At 36.1% G+C, this 11,294-nt stretch overlaps 2 protein-coding genes across 2 annotated transcripts; both read left to right on the plus strand.

The window, feature by feature from the left end:
• The first annotated feature begins 419 nt into the window (after positions 1-419).
• Positions 420-2,163, plus strand: LOC110904800 (UDP-glycosyltransferase 76G1). The gene is made up of 2 exons (XM_022150661.2): positions 420-975; positions 1,064-2,163. Exons 1-2 carry the CDS (start codon positions 420-422, stop codon positions 1,915-1,917), a joined length of 1,410 nt encoding a protein of 469 aa, XP_022006353.1. The 3' UTR covers positions 1,918-2,163.
• Positions 2,164-8,247: 6,084 nt separating this feature from the next.
• Positions 8,248-10,883, plus strand: LOC110904799 (UDP-glycosyltransferase 76G1). The gene is made up of 2 exons (XM_022150660.2): positions 8,248-8,852; positions 9,995-10,883. The coding sequence occupies exons 1-2, from the start codon at positions 8,273-8,275 to the stop codon at positions 10,846-10,848; spliced, it is 1,434 nt and encodes a 477-aa protein (XP_022006352.1). The 5' UTR covers positions 8,248-8,272; the 3' UTR covers positions 10,849-10,883.
• The last annotated feature ends 411 nt before the right edge of the window (positions 10,884-11,294 follow it).

Below are 11,294 nucleotides of genomic sequence, written 5' to 3' on the forward strand. Positions count from 1 at the left end.
AACTTTAAAAGTTAAACATATGAGGTAAAATCTTACTTCATAATAATAGATTGTCAATTTGTAAACAAAATTATTAACTCAAAATTATAAAATAAATCTATCTATGGAGTATGCATTGGTAAAACATACACGACATTCTCAAAATTACAGAGACAAATTTCAATACTATCATTAAAATAAACAACTTTGAAAACCAAAACTAATTACTTTACTTTCAAACATTTAGAAAATTATAAGTATGTTGTCTCCATCTACTGAGCTTGATATGAACAAGGCATCAAAATCTAATGAAAAAAAAAAAAAACAAAAGAAAGTGCTACTTACTTGATGATTAAATAATTGTCCTTCAATTTTTAACCTGCAGGCCTTCATTTTGCTATAAGAATACAACCTGACTGATATGTCATAAACATTAAAAAATGGAGACTACCGTTGGCCGCCACCGGAGAGTAATTATGTTTCCGTTACCATATCAAGGCCACGTAAACCCGATGTTTCAGCTTGCTAATCTTCTCTACTCTAAAGGCTTCAGTATCACCATCTTTCACACCAACTTCAACAAGCCCAAAACCTCCAACTACCCTCACTTCACTTTCAGATTCATCCTCGACAACGATCCACACGATGAACGCTACGCCAATTTACCGCTGCAAGGCATGGGGGCGTTTTCTCGAATTTTCTTATTCAATAAATGCGGGGCGGATCAATTACGCCACCAACTGGAACTGGAACTGTCGGCGAAAGATGAACCACCTGTGTCATGTTTAATCACTGATGCCTCTTGGCACTTCACGCAATCAGTCGCTGATAGTCTTAACCTCCCTCGGCTTGTTTTGAGGACAAGTAGCCTGTTCTGTTTTCTTATTTATGCTTCAATACCCCTTCTTGATGATCTTGGTTACTTCAATCTTTCCGACAACACCGCTACACCTCTTCTTGATGGTCTTGGTTATAACAATGTTCCTGACGACGAACGTAAGTTATGCTTTCGTCCGTTTCTTGACTAACTTGTTAACCATCTTCTTCTGTTCGTATGTAAATACGTTGTTTGATTTCATTCAAGGTCTGGAAGAACAAGTCGCGGAGTTTCCTGTGTTGAAAGTGAAAGACGTCATAAAGATCGGGTTCAAGAAAGACAACGACGGCATGGGAGACATAATCAGTAACATGGTGAAACAGACGAAAGCATCTTCCGGAATCATCTGGAACTCCTTCAAGGAACTGGAACAGCTTCAGCTCGAAACCATTCGTCGTGACATTCCCGCACCATGTTTCCTGATACCATTCGCGAGGCATTTTACAACCGCATCCAGCAGCTTACTAGACCACGATCGATCCTTTTTCCCTTGGTTAGACCAACAACCACGTAATTCCGTAGTATATATTAGTTTTGGTAGTGTTGCTCAAGTGGAGGAGAAACATTTTATGGAAATGGTTCATGGGTTGGTGGATAGTAAGCAGTCGTTTTTATGGGTGGTTCGACCTGGGTTCGTTAGCGGTTCAACATGGCTTGAGCCATTGCCTGATGGGTTCCCAGGTGAGGGGGGGCGGATTGTGGAATGGGCTCCTCAGCAAGAAGTGCTAGGACATGAAGCAATTGGTGCGTTTTGGACACATAGTGGATGGAACTCGACGGTTGAAAGTGTTTGTGAAGGTGTTCCTATGATTTGCTCGCCTTTTTGGGGAGATCAACCATTGGATGCGAGATACGTGAGCGATGCCTGGAAGGTTGGGGTGTATTTGGAGAACGGGTGGAAAAGAGAAGAGATAACAAATGCGATAAGAAGAGTGATGGTGGATGAAGAAATGAGAGAAAGGTCAAGAGTTTTGAAACGAAAATTGGATGCTTCTTTGATCGAAGGTGGCTCTTCGTATGAATCAGTGGAGTCTCTAGTTGATTATATATCTTCATTCTAACTTCTACCAATTTTGTAAATAACGTGCAAATAAGAAGGCGAATTAGGGGACGGGAGACTAATTTTTTCAATTGGTTTCTATATCAGGAGACAAAATTAGAATCTCTTGCTCTAATCATACTATTGTGTAGGATATTTTGTCAGTGGGTGAAAAAAGGTTCATTAAAACAAGTAAACAGGTCCACATGGGTCGGGTTAAAGTACAATATTACTCCTGAGAATTAAAACGGGTAGACTGATATGCATGAACTAAGAAAGAACGTTGTATTATACTGACATACTAACATACATAATGGCAACGCCTGAGCTGTTGGTATATGCAATCCATCAGCTCAAAGTAAACAAGTCCTTTCTCCATTATCACACATGATTATCTAAACAATAAAAAAACTAATATAAGTAGGCAAATATATACCTATATGTCTACATACACACCAGTGTATTTCAAATGAAATGCTAAATTAAAAATAATAGCAACTGCAATATAAATGGAACATTGAAACCAATGTTCAAATTCAATTCTAAGGAGTGTAATTAAATGACAAATTAGCAATTAAATAATCAATAGAACCTGCAAACTGATCTGAATTTTGGACTTAAATCTACATATATGAAGTGGGACTATATATAAATGCTTACAATTTGGGGATGATACTACTTACGGTTTGGTGTTGAAGCCCTTGTGATTCGCTTGGTGTTGCTTCTGATTCGCCTGTAGCTTTCTCGACTTTGGTTTTGTGCGCACAACGATTTTGGTTCTGGTAGAAGTTTGGGCTTGATTGGGAACTTGGGGCCTGTGAAAAAAAAACACAATTTTGGTTGATTGGGACATTATTCGGGTGCCAAGCCAACAGGCTTCAAGTAAATCTCACCATGAGACTGTGTGTTGTGGTTTAACGCTCCATGCTATGTCCGCGTGTTGCCTCAATGGGGTGTTAAGGATTAGGGCGTGAGTGGTAATGAGCGTGAATCTGGAATGTATAGATATGTGTGTACCCCGTGCAACAACCAAAACAATCACCTTATGTGAAGTTGGGCGTTAGCCCATTACACTTGATCTGATAATATCACACAATAACAATTAGTTATGCTATGAAAATACACAATGATGTAACTTCGAAACTATTAAGCATACATATTTTAACTATTACTTATTTGCAAGTTGTTATTTACTTAAATCACACAAAAATTAATAAAATCACGCTAGGATTTCTTAGATCATGTGTATTGGGATAACTAAAAAGTGCAAAAGTTTCTATCATGTTAATGCCACTGCCACACAGGCAATGGAGCTTTAAGCCTTTTAGTAACTACCCCCTTTCAAAAGTGTGCAGTGGTTTAACTAAAAAAACAAGTAATATGGCGTGACTGGCTCAAAAAAGAAGCCTTTTAACTATCTTCGCTCTATGCCCTCATGCCCATTAGACCCTTGGCGCTACCCCCTTGGCACCCGTGTCATGATGTTTGGCACCTTTCTTTTGCTGATGTATTGGCGCACGTTAACCCACTACACACCTAGGCTCATAATAGTATCCCACACATTTTTTTTAAAAATCATGCATTACAAAGGATTTAACTTTTAAACTTTATTTGAATATTTATGTATAACATTATCCACTGAAAGTGGTAAATGTATCCTAGCTAACATTACCCACTGACATAAAGAAACCCAAAGACCAGAGCTCTTAATTGAGTTTACATTATATAGTGAAAATAAAAATTATCAGTAGAGTTTTTTTAGAACTATAACTCACACACTTATCTAATCTAACACCATATTTTACTTTATTTTCTACAACAACACTCGACCTCTAAACAGGAGACAGTGAGACACCATTCTGCTATATATGGCTTTCAGCACTGGTACATAATTGCATCTTTATTTTGCTTCAAAATATTAAATTATATATATATGGAACCCATTAAGTGGAAGTTACCTTTGAAATCAATCTCCACCGTCGGATCATGCTGAGATTAAATCTCAGCCACTTAAACTCACAAAATTAACCGCTATTGTGGCGGTTCAGAGCGGTTATTAGCGGTTTCCTTAATGGGTGGTTGGCTCCACATTTTCCTACCCATTATCTCCACAACTTTGGTGGTTATCTCCTAATGGGTGGTTAGCAAGTAGTGGGGATAGCGGTCTACGTAACTTCCAAGCATAATGTGTATAAAATACGTAGGGAGCATGAAAACGTATTTCATTTTGTTGGTCACATAACCAAGACAAACACTGCAGATTTCTCACAAGACATATTTCGTGCTATGCAGTACCTATTTTCAACACCAGAGTTTGCATGCAAGGTAACTCTGATTTTCTACATGGTGCGGAATGTAAGTGTATGATCCAAAAGTGACAAAATACATATTATATATATTGTATTAGCAACTTAAGAAACTTTCCATTTCCGCTTTCTAACAATGATTCTGAAGCTAAGAAGGACTGGCTTATAGTTAGTCCGATCAGAGAAACATTCCCAAGTGTTGAGATCCTTTATTACGCCCAATGTTTCAGCCCTACAAATCTCAATTTGAGAGAGATTAGTGAAGAGGTGACCTTTTTTTATGTAATTTTACAATACCAATGCATCAAATTATACGATTTTAGAGTTGCATGCATGCATGAGTGTATTTTTATTTTGTTGATTTATTATATAATTGAAACCCCTCCACTTGATGTATCACATTTTAGCTTTCTAAAAAAGCTTTTGTAGCCAAGTAGGACCAACACATCAGCCCGATCAAGAAAGAACAAAAAGTTTGTTCTACTTTAACAATACTGGAAAATGTTTGGTTTACTTTTAACACTACGGGTAAAAGTTTAGACATGCTGAATATTTATATTTCTTTTCATAAGTTTCAGACTAACACTAGTAGGAACAAAGTGGGGCAACGAGGGAAGTTGGGGTTGCAACTGCCCTTTAGCATATCTATATAATACGCGAATAGTGTCTTAAAAAATATTTTTTCTTAACAGAACTTGCGGAGCACTTCAACTTATAGAAATGAAGTACATTTTCGAAGTTGGCGATTACGAAAGCCAAGGTAAGATAAACTAAACAGTAGAGATGGAGACGTACATGTTTCATTGTTGTAATATAGTTATGCTTTTTTTTTCATCTCATCCGAGTGACATGGAACAAAAGTAGCAAAGGATAAGTGGAAATGGATACATTTACATGGAGCAAAAGTAGATCCGAATGAAACCACAAACTAACTTGCCAAGGTAATTTATTTTATTAAATATTCTACTAACCTACTTCATTAAATGTAATCAACAATGAATTTTGTTTTCTTGTAGGATGTGTATTTTTATGTTTATTTTATTTTTTAGAAAGACAGTCTCATAGTTGAAAATTAATTTTTTATGGACCAGTCGGGGTTAACATCAACATATAAACTTGACTAGGTAAATGACCCTATTACTTATTGTTTAATTTATATTATTAAGTAGTAATAAATTCTTTTACTTTTTTTTGTTTCCATGTAAGATAAACAGGTTAAATCCAATGCACGATGAGCAACAGGTAAAGTTTATCTTTCATATATATAAAGACACACTATGACAGGGCTGAGATATCGACAATATTGATAATTTTGCATAATTTTTTAATCATTCCATTTTTTGTCTTTCATGCAAGATGATCGAGATTCTAAACACTAAGAATGCTGACATGATGGTAGAGTTATGTTTACTCAACTGGTCCTTATTAACCGAGTTAGTTATTTAGAGGTTGCTAGAAGCATACCTACTACACCCACTTTCTCCTAAATTAGTTGAGTTAGTGGTATTTGCAAGTAAAGAACCATTTTATTAAGAAAATTAAAAAACCTTCAAAAGTAAATAACTTTTTTAAAAGACACGCTCTATCTACATGTTTTCTAATGTAATAACAAAAACATTAAAAGTTATATGTATACTTAATAGTCTTATATAAAAGTTGCACTAATAAAAAAAATATACTTAATACCAAAATGGCTTGCGAGTCAATCTGCAACTCCAAATTCTTCAACTTTATATCATAATCACCCACTAAATTCACATCTGATTCCATTTTTATTTCCATGCAGGGTTGGCAATGCTCAACGGCCTAGGTTTTGGTAAGATTAGAAAACCAATCATTTGAAAATTCAGGAGCACATTTGTCCTTTTTACACTCATCCTATATTTGCCATGTATTTAAATACCCTTGCATAAAGACTTTTGAGAATGCTTCACCAAATGTGAACTTATCTTGGCACGGTGGGATATATTATCACATAAGAACATTTAAACCATGCCACATGTTGCCCCCTTGCGACCATATATTAGTGTTGATAGTTTGACAAATGGGCACCATGCATCAAGTCAACAAGTCAAAAAAAGGCCATCTTTGAGTTTAAAGAGGACGATCCAAAAGCCGAAAAAATTGAGGGAGTAAACCATGTTTGACTGTTACAAAACTTTCCCACATTGTTGCCTACTGTTTTGACATCATTTCATGTTTTGTCACTCTATCACTTTTATTTTATATTGTTGTGTGGTTGTACACTATTCACGTTCGTTTTCCTTTTATAAATTAAAAATGGTGCTTTTGTTTATAATGTTGTTTAGACTTGTGTCCACTTAATGTGGGTGTTTGGGATTGCTTATTTTGAGCTCCTTATTGTAGTGTTTGGATAATGGGTTTTGAGAATGAGTTTTAGTGGTTTGAAAAGAAGAAAAGGAAAAGTTAGACGGTTAACCTTTTCAAAAAAGGATATGGAAAAGAAGAAAAAGAGAAGCGTTCCCAAACACCCTCAATATATATTAGCTTTGTTTGTTACGTTGTTAGCGTAAGCCGTCCAACGGACGGGTATTAAACTAGTTAGACTTTGGTTTCTATATATTCTCTCTCTCTCTCTATATATATATATATATAGAGAGAGATGGGTTAAAATAAGAACCACATTGAGTTGTTAAAACCGTGAGAACTAGGCCATCCAAAAGGTTTTTCCAATTTTTTTTTCTCAAAAGTCATAAAAAAATCATCTGTTTCAGAAAAAAAATTAAAAAAATGGCGCATACCCACATTTACATGAGGCGTAAAAAAATATTTATTTTCGTATAAAATTTACACCAGCGCATAAAAAAACTTGCATCAATCAAAACTACCAAATCGACAATTTTTTTTACTTTTTTTTACATATGTGTTTATAATATTTTCATCTACGTTTGTGTAAAAAAAAGTGGCCCAACTCGCGCAGGAAGAAAAACTTCTCACGGTTCTCACAAATCGTGGCGGTTCTCATTAGAACCGAGCCCTATATATATATCTTAAATACATCAAACATATATGATTTAGGGCGTATGCATATTAATATATCTGGAAAGAGTTAATTATTGTTTTCGTCCCTGTGGTTTGTCAAAAATCACTATTTCAGTCCATTAGTTTAAAAATTGCGATTTCAGACCCTGTGGTTTCACTTTCGTAACCATTTCAGTCCAGTCTCCTAACACCATCTCTATTTTACCGTTAAGTTTTAATGAAATACTTAAATAACCCTTGTGTTAATTAAATATGGACTTAAATTGGATTAGAGGGTTCGACCCACCATAGCTTAGTAGAAGTAGAAGTTTGGCACTATTTTTACATATATGGTTCCAAAATTTTAATTTTGGATTTTAGAATGAGAAAATGTCCAGGTAAGCATTATTTTTCAAAGTTATTATGTTAATTGATGCTGCTAGGAAGATATTAATTGGGGTGGGGTAATGGGTCGCCGGACATTAAGAGGGTGGGGTTGTGTTGCCGGAGAAGATGACCGGAAACTTTTGCCGGAAATGAGAGCAGGGATGGAGTGGGGTGGGGTAGCGTGGGGTTGTGTTTTAACAAGTGGGTCCTAGAATACAATCTTATAAATTTCCATGGTTTTTTATTTGATTAACACAAGGGTATTTCGGTATTTCTTTAAAAACTTAACGGTAAAATAGATGGTGTAGGAGTCTGGACTGAAATGGTTACGAAAGTGAAACCACATGGACTGAAATTGCAATTTTTAAACTAATGGACTGAAATAGTGATTTTTGACAAACCACAGGGACGAAAACAATAATTAACTCATCTGAAAATAAAAAATTAGGAAATGATGCAGGTGTAAAAAAGCATTTTTTTTTTTGAACGGACAACAAATTTCGTTTTTATTAATCAACAATTTGTCAACCCAGCACCACATATTACATCTCGATTACAACAAAGTCAACAAACACCAAAACCATTTAAACTCTCATGCAAGATAAGTCAAATTCACACTAAAAGAAGCATATGATTTGAGAATCTTTAACCTATAAAAAAAGTCACCTAACCCTCATTGCAAACATCGATCTCTCAATTCCCATGGAGACCCAAACAGAGACCACCAACACTGTTCGCCGGAACCGAAGAATAATATTCTTCCCGTTACCATATCAAGGCCACATAAACCCAATGCTCCAACTTGCCAATCTACTCTACTCCAAAGGCTTCAGTATCACCATCCTCCACACCAACTTCAACAAGCCCAAAACATCCAACTACCCTCACTTCACTTTCAAATTCATCCTCGACAACGATCCACACGACGGGCGCTATTCCAATCTACCGTTACATGGCATGGGCGCTTTTAACCGCGTTTTCGTGTTCAACGAAGATGGTGCAGATGAATTGCGCCATGAACTTGAACTGTTAATGTTAGCATCGAAAGAAGATGACGAACATGTATCGTGTTTAATCACCGATGCGCTTTGGCACTTCACGCAATCGGTTGCTGATAGCCTTAGTCTCCCACGGCTTGTTTTGAGGACAAGTAGCCTGTTTTCTTTTCTTATTTATGCTTCGATTCCCCTTCTTGATGATCGCGGTTACCTCAGTCTTTCCGACAACACCATGGCACTTATTCTTGATGGTCTTGGTTATCACGATCTTTCTGATAACAAACGTAAGTTCGGTTTTAAATATCTTTGTTTTGCTTCAATTTTTTAACTAACTCTAGGGTTGAGTTCATTTCAGAACTCTAAATAACTACAGAACTTTCAGAACTCCTAATAAACAATCATTTTGTATATGAGTTTTTGTATTCAGGATCTTTTTATCATCTATTATACGTATTTCTTTGATTACATACATGTTAAAAGTAGTTTACACATGTTTAATTGCCAAAATTATATATATGTGTCATAACTGATTACATATATGTAAAAAAACTAGTTTACATATGTGTAATTATAAAATTACATATAAAAAATGATAAAATTACACTTAACATGTATGTAATCGTAAAAATACACATAATAAATGATAAAATTATCCTAAACATAAAAATATATAAATAAAAAGATTGTTTATTAGGAGTTCTGCGAGTTCTGTAAATATTTATGATTCTGAAATGATCCTGGCCCTATATATATAGGGTAAGGTTCATGCGAGAACCACCTATATTGCGAGAACCGCGAGAACCAATGTGAACACAACCTAAAATAGCTAAAAAAAAACCTAAAAAAACAAAAAAAAAAAAAAAACCCAAAAAAACCTAACCCCCACTCCCCCCCCCCCCAAAAAAAAAAAAAAAAAAAACCTAACCCCCACCCCCCACCCCCCAAAAAAATGTTAAAAAAAATTGTGTGTTTTTTAGCTATTTTTGGGTATTTTTGGTTGTGTTTACATTGGTTCTCGCAATAAAGGGTGGTTTCTAACGATCCTTCTCCTATATATATATATATATAGAGAGAGAGAGAGAGAAAGTGTAATGTACTTCACGGCTTAACGTCCGTTAACGTACGCGACAAGAACACAACGTGCGTGATTAATATATAACGTGCGTGATTTGTATGATAAGGGCTCCCATGCGTGATTATAAGGGCTCCCATGCGTGATTTTTTGGCTCCCATGCGTGATTATCACAAAACCAACGGATCCATGCGTTACTAACTGTTCCATGCGTGATTATAGCCCTGATCTGATGGTTACGAGTGTCGCGTACGTGAAGTATGATAAGGGCTTTTGTATGTTAACCGCTCCCTATATATATATATATATATATATATAATTAAGTTGTTTGATAAGTCATACATGGGTTTCAAGGTCTGGAAGAACAAGTGGAAGAGTTTCCTATGCTGAAAGTGAAAGACATCGTAAAGATGGGGTTCAAGAGAGAGAAGGACGGCGCTGGAGGCATGATCGATAACATGGTGAAACAGACGAAAACATCTTCAGGAATCATATGGAACTCCTTCAAGGAACTTGAAGAGTCCGAGCTTGAAACCATTCGTCGTGACATTCCAGCACCGAGTTTTCCGATACCATTCGCCAAGCATTTCACAGCCTCATCCAGCAGCTTACTAGAACACGATCGATCCTTTTTTCCTTGGTTAGACCAACAACCGCCCAAATCTGTAGTTTATGTTAGTTTCGGTAGTGTTGCTCAAGTGGAGGAGAAACATTTTATGGAAATGGTTCATGGCTTGGTTGATAGCAAGCAGTTGTTTTTATGGGTGGTTCGACCTGGGTTTGTTAGCGGTTCAACATGGCTTGAGCCATTGCCTGATGGGTTCCCAGGTGAGAGGGGGCGGATAGTGAAATGGGCTCCTCAGCAAGAAGTGCTAGGTCATGAAGCGATTGGTGCATTTTGGACCCATGGTGGGTGGAACTCGACGCTTGAAAGTGTTTGTGAAGGCGTTCCTATGATTTGCTCGCCTTTTTGGGGAGATCAACCGTTGGATGCGAGATACGTGAGCGATGTCTGGAAGGTTGGGGTGTATTTGGAGAATGGGTGGAAAAGAGAAGAGATAACAGGTGCAATTAGACGCGTAATGACGGATGAGGAAATGAGAGAAAGAGCAAGAGTTTTGAAACAAAAGTTGGATGTTTCTTTGATGAAAGGGGGCTCTTCATATGAGTCAGTAGAGTCTCTAGTTGCGTATGTATCTTCATTCTAACAACGACCGTATGTAGTGCATATGGTCTAAGTACACATATAATGGTAAGAGATTTCCATTTAAAACTCAATAAAAAGTTATCATTGTAATTTTATATATCACCTAAAACTTTAAGAATTTACATCATTGTACCTAAAATAAACACTTAAAACATGTAATATGGGGATTATTAGTTTAGTCGATATCGGTTCGGTTCGTTATTAGAGGAAAAATAAAATTAAATAAAATTAATGGAGTTAAAAAGGCCATATAACAAATACTGAAAAGAAAGTTTCTCACATGTTAAACTCTGATTTCTTTACAAAAGTTTTGATCAGTTAGCTAACAGAGTCATTCTCACATGTTACTCACCCTTGGAAAGCCTGTCATTACACAGTAATCAAAACTAAGATATATAATTAGTATCATTAAAATAAACAACTTTGAAAACCAAAACTAATTACTTT

This window comes from Helianthus annuus, chromosome 14, assembly GCF_002127325.2.
Source record: "Helianthus annuus cultivar XRQ/B chromosome 14, HanXRQr2.0-SUNRISE, whole genome shotgun sequence".
Taxonomy (NCBI): domain Eukaryota; kingdom Viridiplantae; phylum Streptophyta; class Magnoliopsida; order Asterales; family Asteraceae; genus Helianthus; species Helianthus annuus.

Bases quoted from the DNA above. Each gene is read 5' to 3' on its own strand.
- LOC110904800 (XM_022150661.2), top strand. From the start codon at position 420: ATGGAGACTACCGTTGGCCGCCACCGGAGAGTAATTATGTTTCCGTTA. The intron at 976-1,063 runs GTAAGTTATGCT...ATTTCATTCAAG, and splicing joins CAATGTTCCTGACGACGAAC to GTCTGGAAGAACAAGTCGCG.
- LOC110904799 (XM_022150660.2), top strand. From the start codon at position 8,273: ATGGAGACCCAAACAGAGACCACCAACACTGTTCGCCGGAACCGAAGA. The intron at 8,853-9,994 runs GTAAGTTCGGTT...ATGGGTTTCAAG, and splicing joins CGATCTTTCTGATAACAAAC to GTCTGGAAGAACAAGTGGAA.